The sequence below is a fragment of the Sus scrofa genome, chromosome X, assembly GCF_000003025.6.
Source record: "Sus scrofa isolate TJ Tabasco breed Duroc chromosome X, Sscrofa11.1, whole genome shotgun sequence".
NCBI lineage: Eukaryota > Metazoa > Chordata > Mammalia > Artiodactyla > Suidae > Sus > Sus scrofa.
In genome coordinates this window covers 98,752,711-98,777,788 of record NC_010461.5, presented here as the reverse complement: position 1 = coordinate 98,777,788, position 25,078 = coordinate 98,752,711, and the positions used below count along the sequence as shown (strand labels likewise).

General features: G+C 40.6%; 1 protein-coding gene and 1 long non-coding RNA gene across 3 annotated transcripts in view; one reads left to right on the top strand and one right to left on the bottom strand.

Annotated features, from left to right (window-relative positions):
- LOC102165926 overlaps nucleotides 1–19,226 on the bottom strand; it is a 62,782-nt gene extending 43,556 nt beyond the window's left edge. For both annotated transcript variants that reach the window (XR_002340593.1, XR_002340592.1), the window contains exons 1-2: nucleotides 18,910–19,226; nucleotides 5,867–5,991 (exon numbers count right to left, since the gene is read on the bottom strand). This is a non-coding gene — a long non-coding RNA (uncharacterized LOC102165926). The remainder of the gene's footprint in view (nucleotides 1–5,866; nucleotides 5,992–18,909) is intronic.
- C1GALT1C1 (C1GALT1 specific chaperone 1) lies at nucleotides 19,361–25,078 on the top strand. Its single transcript, XM_003135326.5, has 2 exons — nucleotides 19,361–19,540; nucleotides 21,747–25,078. The coding sequence occupies exon 2, from the start codon at nucleotides 21,752–21,754 to the stop codon at nucleotides 22,706–22,708; it is 957 nt and encodes a 318-aa protein (XP_003135374.2). The 5' UTR covers nucleotides 19,361–19,540; nucleotides 21,747–21,751; the 3' UTR covers nucleotides 22,709–25,078.

The following is a 25,078-nucleotide window of genomic DNA, read 5'->3' as shown; positions in this document are numbered from 1 at the left end:
CCAGGGATTGAACCTGCATCCTTATGGATCCTAGTTGGGTTCGTTAACCGCTGAGCAGGAAGGGAACTCCCCTAGAGTACTACTTCTTATTTGACAATGCTTCCTATGTAATTTAGCATACCAAAAAATGCCTAATTAGTTTAACATCTCTCTTTTTTATTAAAAGAGAAAAGAATTCTTTTATGCTTTTCCAGGGGCCTTCTGGAAAAATCCCAAAGGTACTTCTAGGTCAAAAGACTTCATTTAGAATTTGATTTTTTGGGGAGTTCCCGTCGTGGCTCAGTGGTTAACGAATCCGGCTAGGAACCATGAGGTTGCGGGTTCGATCCCTGGCCTTGCTCAGTGGGTTAAGGATCCGGCGTTGCTGTGAGCTGTGGTGTAGGTCACAGACGAGGCTTGGATCCTTCGTTACTGTGGCTCTGGCGTAGGCCAGTGGCTACAGCACCGATTGGACCCCTAGCCTGGGAACCTCCATATGCCGTGGGAGCAGCCCTAGAAAAGGCAAAAAAAAAGAAAAGAATTTGATTTTTTTGGAGAAGAGCTGTCAAAAATATCCAAAGATTTTAAAGACATTTGGTCAAATAGGATCATAGGTCACTGAAATAATACTTAATTATCTATTTAGCCATAATGACAAAGACTTCACAGGCAAATACAGAAAGTTAAAAAATTGTAATAAAACAAAAACAAAAAAAAAACTTAGCTCTTTTGATAGAGAAGACTCAATTTCCTTAAGTAATCAAAGATTTGATAAAGACAACATGAAACACAGGAAATTATTTTGGTAAGATACCAAATCTTTATCTTCTAGGCAAATTACTTAAAAGATAAGGAAAAGCCATTTACAATCTCTTACAAGTACAGACCAACAGTTCATAAAAACTTTGTCCTTTTAATTAACAGAGAGAATGTTGATAACTCTAAAGACATGTCTATTTTAATTAAACCAATGGAGTAGTTCCCTTGTGGTGCAGCAGGTAAAGGATCTGGCATTGTCATTGCAGTGATTCAGGTTGCTGCTGTGGTGTAGGTTTGATCCCTGGTCTGGGAACTTCTACATGCTATAGGCATGGTCGAAACAAACAAACAAAAAACCCAATAGATTTAAATTATCTTTAATACAGAATATTTCCTTGGATCACATGAACCTAAAAAGCACTTGAGTTAGTTTCTATTAGTTTTTTTGAGAATTTTATGAATACTTTATTCATTTAGGCATTTAATTTTCTTTAAGCCAATTAAATAAAACCCTTTACAAAGTAATCCTGGCAATATTATCTGGAGGTTAAAAAAAAATACTGCACATCTACAACATAAAGAGATACACATAAACATAGACAGATGCAAAAAGAGGCCTTACAGTTCTTATTCTAAAATTTTCAAAAAAAAAAAAATGGAGTTCCCATCTTGGCGCAGCAGAAAAAAATCTGATTAGGAACCATGAGGTTGCAGGTTCATCCCTTGGCCTCACTCAGTGGGTTAAGGATCGGGCATTGCCATAAGCTGTGGGGTAGGTCACAGACACAGCTCAGATCCCACGCTGCTGTGGCTGTGGTGTAGGCCAGCAGCTGTAGCTCCGATTCGACCCCTAGCCTGGGAACCTCCATGTGCCGCAAGTGAGGCCCTAAAAAGACAAAAGACAAAAAATAAATAAATAATAAATAAATAAATAAATTTTAGCCATTACATATATACAGAGGAAACTAATTTGAAAAGATACACATACCCCAACATGCATAACAACACTATTTACAACAGCCAAGACATGGAAGCAACCTAAATGTCCATTGACAGATGAATGATAAAGAATACATGATTTTAGGAGTTCCCATCGTGGCTCAGTGGAAACAAATCTTACTAGTATCCATGAGGATGCAGGATTGATCCCTGGCCTCGGTCAGTGGGTTAAGGATCCGGCATTGCCTGAGCTATGGTGTAGGTCATAGGTCACTTTTATCTTACTATTTATTTATTTGCTTTTTAGGGCCACACCCTTGGCATATGGAAGTTCCCAGGCTAGGGGTCGAACAGGAGCTACAGCTGCTGGCCACAGCCACAGCAATGCAGTATCTGAGCCATGTCTGTGACCTACACCACAGCTCACAGCAACGCCAGATCCCCAACCCACAGAGCCAGGCCAGGGATTGAACTCGCATCCTCAGGGATACTAGTTGGGTTCATTACTGCTGAGCCACGATGGAAACTCCCAATAATTCCTTAAATAAATAAAAATAAAATAAAATTTTAGCCATGAGACAGATATGATAATATAAAACTCACTAGCTTATAAAAGAACAACTGAAATAAGTATACCTGTTCAGATGGCTATGACTAAAGTCTTTTGTACTAACATTTGTGGAGAAGACACTTAGATTTATATTTATCCTTGATAAGTGATCTTATAGAAGCTGTGGAACAGATTTTGGGTGAGAGAGCTTTTACAGCAGCTTGCATTTTTTTGAAAGCCTTCATCACTTTTTTCTTTCAGTCTCAGGAATTGGGGATGGTCTAGATAAGAGTTCCCAGAGAAGGACTAGGTAAAACATTTACATCTCAAAAGCACAAGGAAAAAATACAAGTTCCTCCAAGAAAGACTTTTGTTCTCTGAAGTCCAGAATTTTTAGGAGTTCCCATCATGGCTCAGCAGAAACCAATCTGACAAGTATCCATGAGGATGCAGGTTCAGGTTCAATCCCTGCTCAGTGGGTTAAGGATCCGGCATTTCCATGAGCTGTGGTGTAAACTTTGGTGTAGATCGCAGATGCGCCTAGGATCTGGTGTTGCGATGGCTGTGGCGTAGGCCAGCAGCTACAGCTCCAATTGACCCCTAGCCTGGGAACCTACATATGCTGTGAGTGCAGTTCTATAAAGACAAAAAAATAAATAAAGACCAGAATTTTTACAATACTTACAAGCCTTCTGAGATAAATAGAGGAGGTTTTGGTATTGGTAAAAAGGATAAATAGACTTTGAATTATTTCTAGAGCCTTACTTTTGGTTTTGCTAAGATTTGTAAGATAAGGACAGTTGCTTCTGATTTCTCAAGGAATTGGGTTGCAACTTAAATGGCATCAGAGGTTGTTCCACCCATCCAACCACATTATCTTCAATTTGCTTTTTATATCAGAGATTCCCAACAAGAAGGAAATCGAAATATTTCTATGTTCTGGATTTAACACTATTTGTCTTTGGAATGTTTTAGTAAATACTTCCCCAAAGGCTTCAGAAGGTTTTTCTTTCCCTCTGGGTGTATAGTTTTCATTGCAGCCTGGAGGAGAAGGCCTTTTAAAAAGTCCCCATCAGGTTTTAGCTATCAGCTTCCAACTTGGCCAACTTCTGACCACAGAGCTACTTTTTGAAAAAAAAAATCCTTTCAAACATCTTGTAAGGTTTCATCTAGGACAAACAGTAAATATTTCTGGCAGTACTGAACAATCCCTTGGACTTAAGAGGTGCCCCCAAAGAGGGTGCAAAAGATATTTTATTTTCCTTTCTGTACACGATACAATAGACAGATCCAGGACAGCCAACTCTAGTAAGAATTCTCACCCTTAACCAGCTTTTGCCAGTTTTCCAAGGATCCTATCTGCAGGCTCCAAGTGGGGTTTAAAGTAGATTGTAGCTCTGGTATCTACACCAGAATTTGGTAAGGTTTTTGACTGATTTTTAACTTCAGTTTCCCCTTGGCTGCTTCAAGGGAATAAAGTAATAGTTTACTAGACAAATCCTTCAGAGTCTAATCAACTCTGGGGGGTCCATATAGGGTAGATATGAGGGTATTCAAGCTAATGTTGAAGAATTTGCATTGGACCTTTGAGAACAACATCTTTTCTATTATCCCATTGATAGAACAAGAAATATCAATCCCTGGGCCAACATTTTGATGATGAACACCTAGGAGGGTGTAATTCAGGAGACCTAGTTGTTGTTTTAGATACCTTTTGTGTTTTTTATTTTTCAATTAGTCTTTTGCATTAAAATTTCCATAGAAGCTATTTTGGAATCTTGAAGCCCTTTGGAAACTTCTACATACCAATTAAATTAGGTATTCCATTCTGCTTGTTTGATTTGGGAACCCTTGCTTTTTAGTGCACCTCTTAACTAAAAAATCTTGTCTGAGACGTTCTCCACAATGGCCACTGTAGTTCTAGGGGTTTTTTGAGTAAGATTTTGCCATTTTTGTTGATGTTTATGGCTTCCAGGATCATAGTTCTTAGACATAAAATAAGCAGGAATGCCAGAAGGTGGAGTGTTTAACTCCAGAATTTAAGAATCCCATTTTTTCAGCTAAGTCTTTTGGGTCCCTCTCAGAGCCAAATTATAGCAGTTCTTCCTTAATCACAGGGGATACATTCCAAGACCCCAGTGGATGCCTAAAACCATGGGTAGTACTGACTCCTATAGATACTGTATTTTTTCCTACACATACCTGTTATGAAGTTTAATTTAGAAATTAGGCACAGTAGGAAATTTACAATAATAACTAATAATAAAATAGACCAATTATAATACACTGTAATGAAAATTATGTGAATGTGGTCACTGTCACAAAACATCTTATTGTTACAAAATACCTTATGTACTCAACCTTCTTGTGATGATGTGAGATGATAAAATGCCTATGTGATGAGATGAAGTAAGGTGAATGACATGGGCATTGTGATGTAGTGTTACACTACTGCTGACTTTCTGATAAAATGTCAGGATGATTATCTGCTTCAGGTGATCCTGGATCATCAAGCCACAATGATGTCGCTGGTTGGATGTCAGGAGCAGACAATGTATGTCAATGGTTGTGAATCCTGAGCAGAATGGAGTTGGCAGCACAAGTTTTCATCACACTATTCAGAACAATGTGCAATTTAAAATGTATAAATTGTTTATTCTAGAATTTTCCATTTATTATTTTTGGACCATAGTTGACTAGAGGTAACAGAAACTATGGAAGTTGAAACTGCAGATATGAGATTACTGTAATATCTAAGAGGGCTGTGCTGCTAAGTTGGGGACTGTGTGGTATTTTACAGTATACCTCACGGCATGGAAATTTTCATGAGGTTGGTGGGTAACCACTCCATTATCAACGTATCCTAACACAGGAGTCTTAGAGTTAAGTAGTGAGTGCTCCATCAGATTTGAAGTGTTCGATTCATGCACACCAATTTTCTGACTTTTGGCTTCCGAGATTCCCATTAGCAATAGGCTTTATCTACACAAAACAAGATAAACGAACATGTGCACGTTAACACACCAGCAAGAACCAAGAACTGTTTCTGCAGCCTGGCCAAGAGAAGGCCCTGTGCACCACTGCCAATTCCCAGTGGGGAACCTGGGACTGGGGAAAGGACTGAGCCAACAAACCTAACACATGCGGACTGCAGACTGGGATTCTAAACAAATGGGGACCATGGGAGTTTCCGTCGTGGCACAGTGGAAATGAATCTGGCTAGGAACCATGAGGTTGTGGGTTTGATCCTTGGCCTCGCTCAGTGGAATAAGGATCCCTCGCTGCCGTGAGCTGTGGTGCAGGTTGCAAACACAGCTCAGATCCTGCGTTGCTGTGGCTGTGGCGTAGGCCAGCAGCTATAGTTCAGAATCGACCCCTAGCCTGGGAACCTCAATATGCCCCGAGTGCAGCCCTAAAAAGCAAAAAAAAAAAAAAAAAAAAAAAAGTGGGGACCTACTGACTGAATTGCCAGCGGTCCCCAGCATGGAATCTGGGGACTAAACCAGGGTCTGGAGTTTCCAATCAAATAGGGAATTGTAATCTAACTACCAGAAGTTCCTAATTTGAAAGCTACAGAAAGACAATTAGATTGGGAGCTCAATGCAAAGAAGGTAGAGCTCAGAACCCAGAGGAACTTACCTGTGGCCCTCAGAAACTTCAAAAAAGACAAAGAACTCAAAGGATTCACAGGGCATTGGGCCTGTATTTCTCATTGTCCCTGAAGCTGTCAGAAGTCTCCTTCAATCTCACTGCTGCCACCAAATCTGTTAAATAACAAAATTTTAAAGATCTTATTGGCTTTGTTCAACAATTCATGAATTGAGCAGCATCCCATCAAGTAAACAGAAAGGAGCTCCAAGGAGCTGTACAAAAATGGAAAAATTTTATAAGCAGAAGGAGGGAGGGAAAAGAAAGTTACTAGCAAAGAGTGGACTATTTCAGGCAAGATCACATTCCTCTGGCGGAGCAGAGCAGCAGGGGTCTAACAAGTGGATTATCACATTAGTGCTGACCAGGAAATTCCAGACTGACTAGTTAAGATTACATTTCTGGGAGAGGCTGAAACTGGAATTAGGTTAAGTATCAAGTCTTGGTTTGGCAGCATGGGTTTAGCACAAGCGACTCCATTTTAGGCCTTATCTCTTTTTTAACATACTATCTCCATAGTATAAAAACCTGTTTGGGAGTTCACATGTTAACGAACACGATTAGTATCCATGAGGACTCAGATTCGATCCCTGGCCTCGCTCAGTGAATTAAGGATTTGGCATTGCCATGAGATGTGGTGTAGGTCACAGACGTGGCTTGAATCCCACATTGCTGTGGCTGTGGTGTAGGCCGGCAGCTACAGCTCTGATTCAACCCCTAACTTGGGAACTTCCATATGCCAAGGGTGCGGCCCTAAAAAGACACACACACCAAAAAAACCTGTACGATATGTATATGTATACCAAAAAATCTCTGCAATATAAAAAAATGGTCGTTTCTAGGTGGTGGGACTTTAGATGATCTTGATTTTCTGCTTTATACCTTTCTATTATACCTTCTGAATTTTTGTTATCATTATTCCTACTGCCCAGAAGTAAGGTCAGCTTGGTGGGACTACAACAATACAACCTGTGCTATCACACAGTATCCCACACTTAGAAGAGTACATATCCACATATGTAATATTCTGCTGTCACTACTTTGAAATACTGAATAATTCCTGAACAAGGGGCCCCACATTTTCATTTTGCACTGAGTCCTGCAAATTACATAGCTGGTCCTATCAGAATTATAGCTTGCCCCTTCAGCTCTCTTCCTGAAATGTGTTGCACTGCAACTACCACCATGTGTGAACTTGCTACTTCATTTTTGTTCCTTCAGGTAGAAGGGTAAAACCTCTCAACAAGGAAGCTTTTGACTCATTTTTCCACTGTCAGCAGGCCTAGCAATCCTCACCCTGAAGGGAAGAGAAAGCCTCTGAGGGCAGACTATTTTTCTCCCCTACTAGTTTTTACTTGTACACCCACTCCCGGCCTAACAGGATGGATTGCAAGTATCTATATAAAAGTATCTACCTTTGAAAATGCCAATCATAGCAGGAAAAAAAATCTGTTCTCCTGTGATCCACAATCAATCCCAGCTGCTAGTCTAGTATCAAACACATATGTATACATTTACATGAGTGAATTATTATTAGGTCATTCAATAATAAGTCTTCATGCCTAGGGCCTTTCCAAGCAAGGTTTTCAGAATATCCCTAAGTAGTTTAGCAACAACTCAGAGCAACAATTAAAGCCAGTCTTCATAGCTACCAGTGAACATACCCATGCGAGCCCCTTATGGTTTATTTCCATCAGCTAAGCTTTTTATTGTCAGAAAGTTTCATGTAATTGTCCACTTGGAGATTTCACTATGCATTCCTTCCTTTGAATCTTCTATAAAGATTTTTTTTAAACTAGCCCCCCATTTTTCCTGCAATTCCTAAGAAATCATGCTTTCAAAATGTCAAAGTAATGTCCTTAACCTTCTTTATCTCTATGTGTTTCCTATTTTTAAGGTGACATCTACTCAGAGGAAACGGGGTCACGGTTCTACAATGACTCAATTCCCTTAAAAACAGTAGTCTTGGGAGCTCCTGTCATGGCACAGCAGAAACAAATCCGACTAGTATCCATGAGGATGCGGGTTCAATCCCTGGCTTTGCTCAGTGGGCTGGGGATCTAGCATTGCCGTGAGCTGTGGTGTAGGTCACAGACACAGCTTGGATACAGCACTGCTGTGGCTGTGACGTAGGCTGGCAGCTGCAGCTCCAATTCAACCCCTAGCCTGGGAACTTCCATTATGCTCTAAAAAGCCCTAAAAAGCCAAAAAAAAATAATACTCTTGACATCTTGTTAAAAACTTTTTGAGGGGAGTTCTTCTTGTGGCTCAGCAGGTTAAGAACCCAACCGGTATCCAAGAGGATGTGGCCTCGCTCATTGGGTTAAGGATCCAGCATTGCCTTGAGCTGAAGAGTAGGTCATAGATAAGGCTTGGATCTGGCATTGCTGTGGCTGTGGCTGGCAGCTCCAATTCTACCCATAGCCTGGGAGCTTCCATATGCCACAGGTATGGCTCTTAAAAAAAAAAAAAAAACTTTTTGAGGCCAATTTATATTATATCCATCAAATGTCTTATCAGCATGCTATTCTAATCCTTTAAGTAAATCCAGTTAGCTAGATAAGAATTATAGAAATCACTGTATTTCCTCTAAGGAGTTCTTTTGGGTCAAATATCCTCTAGTAGCTTTACTGATATGACATCAAACTCAACAGTTCTTGGGAGTTCCCATCATGGCTCAGTGGGTTAATGAACCTCACTAGCATCCATGAGGACTCGGGTTCGATCCCTGGCCTCGCTCAGTGGGTTAAGGATCTGGTGTTGCCGTGAGCTGTGGTGTAGGTTGCAGACACGGCTCAGATCCTGCATTGTTGTGGCTGTGGTGTATGCCAGCAGCTATAGCTCTGATTCGACCCCTAGCCTAGGTACCTCCATAGGCCACGGGTGCACCTTAGAAAGACAAAAAGACCAAAAAAAAAAAAAAAAAAAAAAAAAAAACCTCAACAGTTCTTAAGTGATCTCCATTGTCCCATAATTGTTACATAAACAAAACACTTCTAATTACAGGCATTTTCAAACACACACAAAAGTATAGAGTATAGTGCAATGAAGTTCCGGCTTCAGCTATTACACTCTGCCAATCTCAATTATCACTTTTTAAGTTCGTTTCCTTATTTAGAGGAAATTTTAGAGGAAATTCAATTATCACTTTTTAAATTTGTTTCCTGATTTAGAGTAAATTTTAGATTCCTAGAAATCTAAGTAGGAATACAGACAAATCAATAGTTTCACTTGAAATAAAGCTGTCACCTAAAGTAGCTGTTACCCAGTTAGACTCTGAAAGCATCCTGAACTATTATTACATTTAGGGAAGATAAGCAATGAGGTCCTGTTAGATAGCACAGGGAACTATATCCAATCACTTGTGATAGAACATGATAGAATATTAGAAAAAGAATGTATATATATATACAGCAGAAACTGACAGAACACTGTAAATCAACTATAATAAAAAATTTTTTTAAAGAAAAAAAAGAACATCCATATAAATCCAAAGGGGAATGGTACAATAAAAATAAGAGCAGAAATAATAAAATAGAAAACAAAATAAAATATAGAAGATGAACAAAGAAATAAAAATAAAAGCATGCCCATTCCCAGATTCTCCATCTCTAACCAACCCGCTTTCTAACTCCCTCTCCTCCTGTCCCTGAGCTGCAACTGGCATCTGTCCCAGCTAACTGGTCTCATCCCTTCAACTACTTAAATGTAGGACAGAAGGACTTGGAAAACAAGATTTATTTAGCATACTGCAGAAGAGGCAAAACTGCCTTCTGACAACTATATCCCAAGGCAATTCCATTTCAATTCTTTACCTTCTATAGAAGTGAACAAATAACAGCATTTGAATAAAACTTATTTTTCAGACCTTTTGTTCAAAGATCTGTGTAAAAGCATGCCCACATCTACCCATCTGAAAGTGGATATTGGGCAAAGAAGGCAAGAAGAGCAAGGCTCAAAGGGAATAAGATGGAGGATTAAGTTATGGATCAAGGGAAAGGAAGCAATGTTTCCAGGTTCCCTCTGGGAGACTTTATCTCCTTTCATCTTCCTGGCAACTTCAGGTATAATCTAATTCCCATTTTACATATAAGGAAACTGAAGAAATTCAAACCTCTTAAATCCTGTGACTCAAGACACTCAGTTTGTGAATGCTGGAGGAGGAATTGAATCTTGTCCGACTCCAAGAGCTGTGCCTTTCTACCTAAGTGCCAGGGTAAGGAGCACTGGGCGCTGGCACAGGAAACTGGTTGGGATCCCCAGAACAATCCCTTCTGATGCCTGAGGCTGCAAACAAATACCACTTTGTAATAAGACTTTCTTTCTCACCAGATGGTCCCCTAAATTAGTTGAAGCCTGTGGGCCTTAAAGATAAAACAGGCAGATGCATCTTGATTATAATACAGAAGTTTGGTTTTAGTTGCAACCATTATGCTTAAAATGTAAGAATGTGATTGATTTATAGCATTTTCTTTTTAAAGGATAGGGGGGTTCTTTGTGCTTGGTTAGTCCAGCCCCTGAATGCCTGGCTGCTCTCTTAACAGACAGAACTACACCTAGCCAGTCCACCAAAGGTAAGGGTTCTATAACCACTTCTCTGGGACAGCCCTGAGCAACAGGGCCTTTGCCCAACCCATACTGCTGATGCTGTCCTTGTGAGACCCATTGGAGGTAGCTCCTCTCAACTTCCCTTAGCCACACAAGGTAAGAGGTATTTCCTCCAGAAGTCCCCAATTTGCTGAAATAATATCCACCTAGCCCCTTCTTTGCCACTGGCTTTTACCCTACCCTGCCTGGATCTAGAAGCTGATCCCTCTAGATAGAGATGTTCCATTTTCTTCTCCACCAAAGAGTTGAGGGAACAAGAGGCAGCTTTAAATTTTGCTTTCTCACACTTAGTATGCCTGTTTTGTTTGTACGTAAGGGCTCCACTCATCTACAGCTAAGAAAAATCCTGCTCTAACTTTGTGGGGGTATTTTTATTTGGGTTTTTTTTTTTTTTTTTTTTTGGCCTTGCCCACAGTATGTGTAAGTTCCCAGACCGCGGATCAAACCCGAGCCAGAGGTGACAACACTGCTGAATCCTTAAGCGCTAGGCCACCAGAGAATTCCCCTGCTCTAACTTTGGAACTAAGAAATCAGTCTTTATTCAGACACACAATTCATCCACAAAGCATAGCAGTTGGGTGAAGTGGAGGCAACAGTGAGGCTTCAGGATCTAGGAGGGATAGGGAAGAAAGCAATTCTGAAAGGGAGTGAGGGAGTTCCTCCTGTGGCACAGGGGGTTAAGGATCCAGCATTGTCTCTGAGGTGGCACAGGTTTGATCCCCAGCCTGCTGTAGTGCATTAAGGATTGGCATTGCCACAGCAGTGACATAGGTTTGATCCCTAGCCCAGGAACTTCCATATGTTGAGGGTGTGAATGAAAAGAGAAAAAAAGAATGAAAGGAGTGAGGAGCAGTCTCAGGGAAGGGAAATATCATCAGCGGGTAAAACAAGCCTCAGGGAGGAAGATGAATTCACGATTAAGGAGAAAGGTAGAAGGGACTAAGTACCAAGCACTGTGCTAGATGTTTTACATGCACCAAGTGAGGAGGGACTGGAAACGGGGAGAAATTTATGAATGCTATTACACTAGTGCAGGCAAGAAGTACTTAGGGATTTAATAGAGTGGTAGCACTTTGAACAGGAAAGAAAAGAAAGAAGCAGGATTTACAGTGAAGGTAGTCTTGACCCAACTTAGCAACTGGCTGGGTGTAGAGGTCAGGGAGAAGGAAGAAATCAAGAGTTTTGCGTTTTCGTAATAAGTGACTGGGAAGATAAGGAGAAATTATTGTCAGGAGATGGATGTAGGCAAGGTTAATCAATTTGGTTTGGGGCCTATTTAAGCTTTTATTAGTTTTATTATGCAAATTTCCAAACAGAGAGAAAAAGAGAGAGAATAGGATATTGAAATCCCATATACCCATTACCTGGCTCAAGGATTATCAACTCGTAGCCAATCTTTTTTCTCATCAATACAGTTACTCTTTCCCCAACTGGATTATTTTGAAGTAAATTCCAGACATCATACGATATTATCCATCAACATTTTGGTATTTCTGAAAGATATTCTTTACATAGCCACATATAATTATCTCAACCATCTAAAAAAAGTAATATTAGGGAGTTCCCGTCATGGCTCAGCAGTAACAAACCCGACTAGTACCCATGAGGACACGGGTTTGATCCTTGGCCTCACTCAGTGGGTTAAAGATAATTGCTGTGTCTGTGGTGTAGGCCAGTGACTACAGCTCCGATTTGACCCCTAGCCTGGGAACCTCCATATGCTGCGGGTGATGCCCTAAAAAGAGACAATAAATAAATAAATAAGGTAACATTAAGCCTTTATTTATTTTTGCTTTTTAGGGCCAAATGTGCAGCATATGGAAGTTTTCAAGCCTTCAGTGTCATCAGTAAACACTCAAACTTCCTCAGTTGGCTCCATGTTTGTTTGATTTATATAGCTGACTGGTTAAAATCAGGATCTAGATAAGCAGACCCACTGAATGTAAGATTCTGTCTGAAACAGCAATATGGAAACATCAAGCAGGCAATTGAAATTTGCAGTCAAAAATTCAAGAGGTAGAAGCCAGAAATAAATATTTGGAAATCATCTTCCCAAAGGGAAGGGTTGAAGCTATTTGAATAGAAGAAGCTAATGAGTAGATATTAAAGGGGAAGGATACAATAATAAAAATGACTCAAGGACAGAACCTTGGGGAACAACTACATTCAGAAGAGGACAAAGAGACCAAGGATGGGGAAAGGGAGGGTGTAGTTTGAGAAAGAAACAAGAACTTCAGAGTTCCCATCGTGGCGCAGTGGTTAACAAATCCAACCAGGAACCATGAGGTTGTGGGTTCGATCCCTGGCCTCAATCAGTGGGTTAAGGATCTGTCGTTGCCGAGAGCTGTGGTGTAGGTCAAAGATGCAGCTCGGCTCTGATGTGCTGTGGCGTAGGCCAGCTGCTCCAGCTCCGATTCGACCCCTAGCCTGGGAACCTCCATACGCTGTGGGTGCAGCCCTAAAAAGACAAACAACAAAAAAAAGAATGGATTCATGTGAAGAACGTCTTTATTAACTGCAAAGCACTGGACAAGTAAGAGAGGCTTTTCATTCTGTACCTCTTTCTCATAATTTTTACCATGTGAAAATATAATTTAAGTGCTGAATGGAGGATTTAAAGTTTTTAATATTGGGGAATCTTGAATTTGAAAGGCTCTTTTTTTTGAGATTGTAAATTGTGTATTAAATTTCATATCCAAGGTGGGAAAGCCATCCTCACAGAAAGGCTCCAATTCTTCAATATATAATAGACAGCTCTTAGGAGCACCTACTGTGTGCTGGACACTGTTCTAAATCTTCCACATACCTTAACTCATTTGATCCTCTAAAAAAATCTCACGACATACATATAATTTTATTAGCCTTGTTTTACAGGTGAGGAAGCTAAGACTGAGAAAAATAAACCAACATGTCCTAAGTCACACAGCTAAGAAAGTGGCTGAGCCAGAGCTCATACCAAGTCTTTCCTATGCCAAAGCCTGACCTCTTAATCACTACACCAAACTTGTCTTACAACTATGCCTTGGAGGATGTTCCCATTGTGGCACAGCAGAAACGGATCCAACTTAGTATCCACAGGGATTTGGGTTCAATCTGTGGCCTTGTTCGGTGAATTAAAGATCCAGTGTTGCCGTGAGCTGTGGTGCAGGTCAGATCTGGTGTTGCTGTGGCTGTGGTGTGGGCCTGCAGCTGTGGCTCCAATTTGACCCGTAGCGTGGGAACTTCCAAATGCCGCAAGGGTGGCCCTAAAAAAAAAAAAAGCAGAAAACAATAAAAAAAATATGCCTTAGAGGAGTTACCTGGTGGTCCAGCAGTTAGGATTTTATTTTTTCTACTATTGAATCCCAGGTTCAATCCTTGGTCTGGGAACTGAGATCCCACATCAGGCTGCCCCATGCCACGGCCAAAAAAAAAGCCTTGGAAAATTAGAAGATCACCATATTGCAACCCTAATGAATGGTGGATCTAGGCAGCAATGGCAGCTATAATAAAGACAACCAGACATAATATTCCCAAAGGAAGCACACACCATCATTAAGAAGTAATTCACCTTTCCCCAAAAAATTGAACCTAAATCAAACAATGCTTTTTTTTTTTTTTTTTCCGACTGCTCCAGCAGCATGTGGAAGTTCCCAGGCCAGGGATCAAACCCGTGCCACATCAGCGACCCAAGCCACTACAGTGAAAACACCAGATCCTTAAACCACTGCACCACAAGAGAACTCCAAACAAAGGTTTTAGATTAGGGTAATGGTTGCCAGATAAATTTCAGGATGCCCAGCTAAAACTGAAATTCAGATAAACAACAAATATTTTTAGTGTAAGCATAGGCCATGCAATATTTACTATGTCCCATGTGCTACGTTTGAGACATAGTTATACTAAAAAAGTATTCATTGTTTATCTGAAATTCAATTTTAACTGAGTATCCCGAAGGTTTTTTGTTTTGTTCTTTTAGGGCCACACCCATGGCATATGGAGGTTCCCAAAGCATGGGTTGAATCAGAGCTACAGCTACAGGCCTACACCACAGCCACAGTAATGCAGGATCTGAACCATACCTGCAACCTATACCAGAGTTCACGGCATTGCTGGATCCTTAACCCACTAAGAGAGGCTGAGGATTAAATCCGAAAACTCATGGTTACTAGTCAGATTCGTTTCCACTGTGCCACAGTGGGAACTCCTACTCTGTGTTTTTATTTGCTAAATCTGGCAACCCTACTTTAGATCCAACTACCCATTTATAAGGAACAATAAGAACAGAGAAACATACTAAAGGAATCAGAATGAGGTTATCTGCACCAGACAGTGAGTAAATGTACAAGACAAATAACCAGACTTCAACAAAGAAATATCCGGGGGGGGGAGGGGACAGAGAGAAAGAAACCTATAGACTAAAGAGACCTAAGAGGAATTCCGATCATGGATCAGTAGTTAACGAACTGGACCACTGGACGACTAGTATCCATGAGGACACAGGTTTGATCCCTGGCCTTGCTCAGTGAGTTAAGAATCTGGCGTTGCTGTGAGCTGTGGCGTAGGTCGCAGACGCGGCTCAGGTCCTGCATTGCTGTGGCTGTGGTGTAGGCCAGCAGCTACAGCTCCAATTTGACCCCTAGCCTGGGAACCTCTGCAAGTGCATCCCTAAAAAGCCAAAAAAAAAAAAAAAAAAAAGAGAGAGAGAGACTTAAGAGACACAAACCCTAGCGTTCCTGCTCAGTGGGTTAAGGATCCAGCTAACTGGACCTAGCTGCAGCACAGGCTGCAACTTCAGCTCAGATCTGATCCCTGGCCAAGGAACTCCATATGCCTTGAGGACAGCCAAAAAGGAAAAAGAGAGAGAGACAAAACCAATCACAGTGGGTAGACTATTTGGATTCTGATTCAGATTATTAAAATATCATGACATTTGTGATATTATTGGTAATTTGAACACTGTTAAGTAATTTCTTAAGTATATTAAGGAATTAATCACTTTTTAGTTTTCTAGTGGTCTTGTTGGGTTTTTTTAAAGAAGGCCTTATCTCTTACAGATACATTTTGAAATGTTTATGGATGAAATGACATGTCCCAGAATTGCTTTACAATAATCTGGAAGGGAGGGAAGTGGAAAGGGTGAAGATGCAACAAGACTGGCTTAGAGTTGATGATGTTAAATAGTACGTGTGACTTCATTATACGTTTCTATTTCTGTGTATGTTTGAAATCCCTCATAATATAAAGGGTTTTGAGAAAACAGTATCTAACACAATTCCTGACCTACTGTAAACATTAATACATATTTGTTGGCAGGCAAATGGGTTTGTTAATTAAAAAAAAAAGAACGCTTCCAGATGGTCATCAAATGGAAAAACATTTTGAAATGAGATTGCAAGCATGAATATGCTTGAAAACACAAGTGAGGTTCATTTAGGGACCAATCTATACTCAAATGGAAATAATGAATTTGCTCAGACAAGGGAATTTGTTTATTGAAGATGAACAGTAGTCAAATTCTGGGCAAAAGAGGTACATATATTACAGGTATTAATTTCAGTAAACATAGAAGACATTTTTAACCCTCCAAAAAGATGTTATGCAGAAAACAATCCACTTTAGATTTTCTTCAATATTTATTATTCCAGTGAACTGTTGTGGAAAGCAATGTTAATTTCCCAAAGGCCTTTGGACAGATTTTGAAAATGTGAGTGTTCACATGAAAGTGATCACCAATTACTAAAAATTAATGACTTGTCATACTAAATAATGCATGCACTTGGCAGGAGGGCTTTACCAAAAATGCAGTGTTGTCAGTTTTCAATGCAGTTTTGCCTTACTGGCTGGGTACATGAAGGCAATCAAATTCAAAAGCAACCCTACCCCAAACAAGGTTCAGGTTAGTGTGTTAAGTGTTTAGTGCAGCTGAAATAAACTGTTTATTTTATGCTTATATGCTATATGGATGCACTGTAATTAATTCAACTATTCTCTTATTGATGGATATTTCCCACTATTATAAACAACAATGCATATGACATACATTTAGCCTTATATGCTGGTGCTTTAATTTCTGAAGGAGAGATTACAAGATGTGGGTTTGCTGGGCCAAATATTTATAAATAGAAGAAACTAACTGCATATATATTTTTAATTAGGGTTACAATGTGGAAAGTCATTTTAAGATTGCAATCACCTCACTCCAGATGCAAAAGCTCTGCTTTAAGTAGAGAACTGGATTCTTAGACCATTTCTCATCAATAGTGCTTCTGGTGTTGAAAATCCCATGGTTTATTGTTTCAGAGCATTTTGTATCAGTATTTTCAGTTGGTATTCTTTCCTGTACTAGAAAGAAGGAGCATTTTATTTTATTTTTTGATCTTTTTAGGGCCACACCCACAGCATATGGAGGTTCCCAGGCTAGTGGTCGAATCAGAGCTGTAGCTGCCGGCCTACACTACGGCCAGAGCAGCGCAGGATCTGAGCGGCTCCTGCAACCTACACCACAGCTAATGGCAACACCAGATCCTTAACCCACTGAGCAAGACCAGGGATCGAACCTGCAAAGAAGCAGCATTTTAAATCGTCTCCTTGTCTGGGGAGTTCTCACTGTGGCTCAGCGGTAATGAACCTGACTAGTATCCATGAAGATGAGGGTTCGATCCCTGGCCTCACTCAGTGGGTAGGTCACAGACACACCACTTGGATCCTGAATTGCTGTGGTGTAGGCCGGCAGCTACAGCTGATCTGACCCCTAGCCTGGGAACCTCCATATGCCATGGGTGCCGCCCTAAAGAGACAAAAAAAAAAAAAAAAATTGTCTCCTTGTCACTGCCTCTGAATTTTGAGTGCCATTTCTGTCTTTCCTTGGTCCCTTTTTACAAGGCGAGACTGATTCTCTGCACTCTTTAAAAGGTATTTTTATTGGTATCTTTCCTTCTTATTCATTTTATCCCTCTAATTTTAAAGATCCCTTTATTTGCTGTTCTTCAAACTCAAAAATAACAAATGTTGTTATAACCAGTGAAACAAAATAGAGGATGTATAAAGACAAAACTAATCAGCTAATCAGCCACACCTCGACCTCCTGATGTGATCAATAAGCCTGCTGAGATTTTAACTCCCCTTGTTCATACAAACTCAGCAAACATATGTACGCATATATAAAATTTTGTTTTCACCAAAGTATAATATTACATTCTCTAACTTGTTTCACTTATGTACATATATATACATACACGTTTATTTACGTATAATCTAACTGAGCAGGACCCTATAGGGCTTTCCCTGGACTGGCCCTTCCTCCATATCCTCCGCTTTACCTCCTCTCTGAAGTACCTAGATAACCACCTCAGATGCCTATTTCCTTACTTGTTTTACAAATGTGAAAATCCCCCCCACCAAGTGGAAAATGTTAACTACTTGATGACCCTGAGAACACAGCCCCCAAACCTCCTTGAGCCTAAGAATCATGACCTCATCATCAGCCAATCGGAGAACTGTGCACAAGCTCCTCAATTACCCTGCGAACCACTCCCCCCGTGGCCTTGCACGGCCCTGCAGTAAACTTTTCTCTGCTCCAAACTTCGACGTTTCAGTTTGTTTGGCTTCACCATGCTCTGGGCACAGGAACTTGCACCAACAATAATATATGACAATAGGCAATATATATTATTTAACAAAATATAGTGGAGATACTCCCCAGTCTTAAGCTCTTTTCTAGTTCTAAAATTCATCTCTATATTCCCTTGCAGAACATACTACCACCACAGTTCATGCATTTGTAATGAATTGGTTGATGTCTTTCTTCCCTGCTAGACTGAGAGTTCCTTGAAGGCAGGGGGCTAATTTTGTTCACGGTAGTGCTGCCAGGAGAGTAATCACCTAAAATCTATTCTATTTGTTCATTATTTCAGTGCTTCCTGAAAACTTCAGTCCACTTAAACTGGGTCATTGCCAATACTCAAAAATGTGCCTTTAGGAAATTAGGCCTGCGTTGTCACCAAAGATATTTGGATGTACTCTGTTAACAGTACATTTAAAAAACATGTAAGAATGTATGCTTTTTAGCATAAAGCTCTTTCTTCCACAAACGTGAATTTTAAAAGACCTATCACATATTTAGCAGAAAGAGAGCTCTACACTTGTAATTAGAGCTGAATTCTTGTTTCACCTCTCCCGTTAATTACTGTGTGCCCTTTAGAAAGTTCCTCATCTGTAGCTCTAACAATCATTACTTCCACAAATACGTATTGTCCACTGCGTGCTGGCAGTTAAGCGCTAGTGCTATGTGGATGAACAACATAACAGCTAACAGTTCATGAATGCTTACTCTAGGCTGGGTCTTTGGCACTATCTCATTTCGTCTTCTGTGAGACCGCACTACTGTGGTATTTTCTGTACTTTAGAAAGGAGGGAACTGAGGTGAAGTAACTTCCCCAGCATACCAAAGAACGCGGTGAAGACAGGACTGGATTCCGAACAGTAGGGCTTCAGATGGCATTCCAATAACCATAGCGAATTCTTGCCCTCATAATTCGATGACTAGCTCACTGCATTTAACCTCAGCCCGGGAGTACTGGCTGGAGCACCCTCTGGTCAAGGTGAGAGCGCAATGCCGCAGAGGCTCCTCAGAGAAACCACCTAGCGAGCCCGCAGGAACCCAGCCTCCTGCAAGGCACTTCTTAACTCTCGCAGTTTCCACGGCAGGAAGGTGCCCCGGTGGGAGGTGTCGGTGGGTCGTACGCACGCACGACTCTCGGGCGTCCCATTGGGTACGGGCGAGCGTGCGGGTCACGCCAAGACGCGCGCCTCTGAACTCCGCGGGGGGCGGGGAGAAAGGGCGCGCTGCGTGCGTGTCGGCCCCTGCGACGTCGGCGCGGGCCGACGGCCCCGCCTCGCTGCCCGCGCTGTCGTGGCGTCCACTTCCTGGCCCTCCCCACCTTTAGTGAAACCAACGAGAAGACACCGCCTGCATCTAGAGCAGCCCGACCGGGAACGTAACCGAGTGGCGCGCGAACGTGAGAGGAAAGACGTGCGCGGCTGCGCTTTCCCTCCCCTGAGCCGTTCTAGACGCGGGTGAGTGCAGGGGCATCGGCCGGCACCTGGAGCGGCCCCCGGAGAGGCCCAGCCCCGCCCCTCTTCGGGGAAGGCCTGGGCCCTGGCCCACTCCCAGCATGCTCCGCGCGGGGTCCCCGGGCAGGTGCAGTGGGAGGAACCGTGAGTCGGGCAGATGTAGCGCCGCCTTCCTGGAGGCGCTCCCTTGGCCCCTCCTCGGGGTCTTGATTTCCCCCCTCATTTCTCTTCTTCATCTCATCCTCCTCCCTTTTCCATACTCCACCCCAACCACCTTCATCTAAAAAGACTCATCTCAAAAGCCACTCTGGTAGTTTGTGCCTCGTTTGTGCCCGTGTGCGGTTTAAGTTTCCCTCTCCTTTGCACCGAATATCCTATCATGTGCCTCTCTAGTGGGGTTTGGGGGGGGGGTTGCCTTTTCTGACGGCAAAAAGAAAAAAGCTGCTCCTTAGAAAAATTTGTGCAAATGATTCATAAGTAGTAAGTATCCCCATCAGGAAGGATTCTGACATACATATGCCGTATCAAGCTAAGAGACACTAGTGAATTATATATTATCCAGAAATGATGAAAATTGTATAATGCCAAAATCCTATATAAACTAATTCATTTTAGAGTACATCTGACAATTCTAAGTAGAGCTCATTTCCTGTCAATTCTTTTTTCCTTATTAGACCTGCATTTGTTGACTAAGTTCTGTGAGTGACACGGGAAAGCTTTCATACCTCTTTCCCCACCTCAGCTCTCACCCCTGCGTAGGAATTAAATCTGTCAAGCTATTCCACACCTTGTCCTAAGGTAGTGGAAGTCAAAATCCACTTCCTCTAGAAGAAAACCAAGGAATGATTTCCTTGTAGCAGCATACTGATGTTGGGTGCAAAATATCAAAACAGATCTTACCTTTTTTCTTTTATAGGAAAACAAGTTTATTCAGTAATTTATTAAATTTCCGATAATATGGGTAGAAGCACTGTTGAGATCATTATTCTGTAATAGAAAAGTCATTACGGTGATGTGAGGATATCTGATTTCTAGTTCCATTCTATCACTGACTATAACTTTAGATCTGTTACTTAACCTCTGTGGACCTTCTGTTTACCTATCTATAAAATTACATTAGGTAGCTTCTAAGACTCTTTTTAACTTTAAGAGACAAAGGGAAAATCTAAGTAGCTCAGTAGAACATTCCTTGTGGAGAAAGAAGGGAGATTGGGGAAATCTCAACAGTTGTATTTAATGTTGGCTTTTCTTTTCATTTCTAATTGAAATGAAAGTATAGACTTTTCCCTTTTTACTTCCCCAAAGAATAAGAAAATGCCTTTCGAGGAAATAATGTTCATTAATGGTCCCCAGATACGCCTATATTGACTCAATTCTCAAATAACTATTTTCATTATAGGCTTTTGTTACATCAGTTAGTTAGAATATTGTATTGGAAACCATTTAGTCTTTGGAACAAAAGGGTAAATATTAACGTATATGGTATCAATTTTAAGAAACTTGATTTGGATGTACTCAGAACACCTAAGGACAGCAGCCATCAGTTAAATAAAGCACTAGGTTAAGAACAAAGGCCAACACAGAAACTATTGGCAATTTGCCAGTTGTAGGTAGTTTTATCTGTTCAATTTAAGTTTTTGATATAAAAGTCCATCTATATCCACAGAGGTATTTAAACATCATAATGCAAGCTTATGAAACAAAACTCCTTTACTTTGTTTTGTTTTTGGCCATACCCTTGGCATGTGGAAGTTCCCAAGCCAGAGACTGAACTGAGCCAACAGCAGTGGCAATGCTGAATCTTATAACTACTAGGCCACTATGGAACTCCCGAAACAAAACTCCTTTAAAGAGAATGATGGACAGACAACCTCTGTAACATTGGTTTCTGGGGTTAGTGCTTTAGTTTAGTACTTGGTTAATTAAATTCCCATAGATGAAGTGCAAAAATAGCCTACTAGAAAATTCTACTACAGAGAGGTGTTGCTGCAAAGTTCCAGTTTATACCAGGCAGTAATCAGATACCATTGGAAGCAAAAAATTCTTAGACTCTCTGGTACTATTTGCAACTAACTCAATTTCAAACTTGGGAGCCCATTTTTTTTTTTAACGTTAAGATCAAAATATAAGGATAGTAGAAATACCAAATCAAATCCCTAGACTAATCTTTTTCTATTCAGTATCTTAAGGATCTTTCTCTTCTTTATAGGAAAAATGCTTTCTGAAAGCAGTTCATTTTTGAAGGGTGTAATGCTCGGAAGCATTTTCTGTGCCTTGATCACTACGCTAGGACACATTAGGATTTTTCATGGAAATAGAATGCACCACCATGAGCACCATCACCTACAAGCTCCTAATAAAGAAGATATCTTGAAAATTTCAGAGGATGAACGCATGGAGCTCAGTAAGAGCTTTCAGGTATACTGTATCATCCTTGTAAAACCCAAAGATGTGAGTCTATGGGCTGCAGTGAAAGAGACTTGGACCAAACACTGTGACCAAGCAGAGTTCTTCAGTTCTGAAAATGTTAAAGTGTTTGAGTCAATTAACATGGAAACAAATGACATGTGGTTAATGATGAGAAAAGCTTACAAATACGCCTTTGATAAATATAGAGACCAATACAACTGGTTCTTCCTTGCACGCCCCACGACGTTTGCTATTATTGAAAACTTAAAGTACTTTTTGTTAAAAAAGGATCCATCACAACCTTTCTATCTAGGCCACACTGTAAAATCTGGAGACCTTGAATATGTGAGTGTGGAAGGAGGAATTGTCTTAAGTATAGAATCAATGAAAAGACTTAACAGCCTTCTCGATATTCCTGAAAAGTGTCCCGAACAGGGAGGGATGATTTGGAAGATATCTGAAGATAAGCAGCTAGCAGTCTGCCTGAAATATGCTGGAGTGTTTGCAGAAAATGCAGAAGACGCTGAAGGAAAAGATGTATTTAATACCAAATCTGTTGGGCTTTTTATTAAAGAGGCAATGACTAATCACCCCAACCAGGTGGTAGAAGGGTGTTGTTCAGATATGGCTGTTACTTTTAATGGACTGACGCCTAATCAGATGCATGTGATGATGTATGGGGTATACCGTCTTAGGGCATTTGGGCATATTTTCAGTGATGCATTGATTTTCCTACCTCCAAATGGTTCTGACAATGACTAGAAACAAGAGCATGTATATGATCACTATGTAGGACACATTGTCATCATTTGTAGTAACAAACAAATATCCAACACAGTATGTTTCTTTTCTGTGTTTTTTCTCTTTTTCAGTTTGGTGACACTGGTTTATTCGCACATTGAAGTTTAGCAGTACATTTTTAAATAGGGTGGGTTTTTTTCCTTAAATCACATATGAAAATTTCAAGTGTGTTGGAAAGAAATGTTTAAGAATAATTTTACAAATAAAGCTTATATTTATAAGTAATATATTTATGTGATAATTCTAAATTATGAACATTAAAAGTCTGGCACATTTTTGCTGATTGGTTAAAAATAAAACTTTTTAGCTTTCTAAGATATGCAAATGAAATCTCTGTGATTTTGTGATTAAAGTACAACTTTTAGCCTCATGTTTCTGTTACTTCTAGTGTTAGTTTATGTTCTAAGCCTTTGCAAGTGCCAGTGGATTTGCTTTCTCAACATCCACAAGCAAGCAGCAAAGGAAATGTTCTCAGCCACTGTTAAAGTGAAAGTTGAAATCTATCCCTGTGAGAAAAAATAAGAATTACTTATAAAGATTAATAATTTTCCTGGGAGCTAATTTAGTGGCGTTCCTCATCATACACAATTTCAATGTAACCCTCTGTATTTCTCTATGCAGATACTGAAATTGGAGTGGTGACTATAAAGAATATAATATTTAACTGTGTTGTTTCCCAGTTAATCAAGCTCTCAGCTGTGGCTTGGATAAAACTTTTATCAGCTGAGGTTTATCTACTCCTGCGGAGCAAACAAGTTCTGCGGAAATCTCCTTTGAAGAACTTCTTTTGGTAGTCTGGCAATTTCACTTACCTGTGTTGAGTCTATCCTGGTTTTTCTTTACCTGTTCAAATCTGAAATTTTTCCCATGTTCATAGTTGCACCATATCCAACAGCTTTGGGTGTGGAGGCCTTAACCTCATCATTCACTTTGGATTACTATGCCATTTGCCTAATTTCAGCGGCTACCCAGCTTTATGGATGGTGCACCCAATAACTTCTATGTTTATAAATGTGTGGAATAGGGAGTTCCTGTCATGGCTTAGTGGTAACGAACCTGAGTAGTATCCGTGAGGATGTGGGTTTGATCCCTGGCCTTGCTCAGTGGGTTAAGGATCTGGTGTTGCTGTGGCTGTGGTATAGGCCGGCAGCTACAGCTCCGATTTTGGGAACTTCCATGTGCTGCCGATGTGGCCCCCAAAAATAAGTAAATGTGTGAAATATTTGAGATGACTTCTGTCATCAGGTCTGCACATGCCATATTGAGTTAGATCCATAAGTCCCCATAGGGTGTGAGACCATGATATTTTAGAGATCAGTATTTTCTGAAATTGACCTTGTAATGTTAATGGTCTCCCACAGCTTTTGCAAACGAGAAAGAGAATTTCCTCAAGCAGGCCTCAGGCTTCAAATTTGATCATCAAAGTAGTGTGTAAAACCCTTTGTTTTGGAGTTCCCATCGTGGCTCAGTGGTTAATGGACCAGACTAATATCCATGAGGACTCGGATTCAATCCCTGGCTTTGCTCAGTGGATTAAGGATCCAGCGTTGCCATGAGCTGTGGTGTAAGTGGCAGACGCATCTTGGATCTGGCATTGCTGTGGCTGTGGTGTAGGGTGGCAGCTGTAGCTCCGATTCAACCCTTAGCCTGGGAACCTCCATATGACATGGGTGTGGCCCTAAAAAGATAAATAAATAAATAAATAAATAAATAGGAGATTTCCCATCGTGGCACAGCAGAAACAAATCCAACTAGGAACCATGAGGTTGAGGGTTTGACCCCTAGCCTCGCTCAGTGGGTTGGGGATCCGGTGTTGCTGTTAGCTGTGGTGTAGATTGCAGACATGGCTCGGATCCCGCATTGTGGCTGTGGCATAGGCTAGCAGCTACAGCTTCGATTTGACCCCTAGCCTGGGAACTTCCATGTGCTGCAGGTACGGCCCTAAAATGACAAAAAATAAATAAAAATAAAACCCTTTGTTTTAATTTATCCAATTTTCTTCAGTGGGGCTCTTGGTTAAAATGAAGGGTTATTAATTTTGAAAAATAATAAAACCCTTTTATCAGTTACCCTAATATGTGGTCTTATATGTAATTACTACAAATCAAATCATGTTCAGTGTGAGTAAAAAATGAAATTTGTTCTACTGTATTTATCACCTTCAAGTACAGTAGTGTATCAAGGTATAGTTGTAATAAATAGAGAATGCATTCCATTGTTTGATTTCCTAGTGGGTACTAGGAAACAATTGCTTTTTAAACTGAATTGATGCTCTTGATTGTATTTTTATACATGATTATTCCTTTATAAAATGTTAGTTGTCTTAAATAA

Excerpts from the sequence above, each read along its gene's own strand:
- C1GALT1C1 (XM_003135326.5), top strand. The coding sequence starts at position 21,752 with ATGCTTTCTGAAAGCAGTTCATTTTTGAAGGGTGTAATGCTCGGAAGC.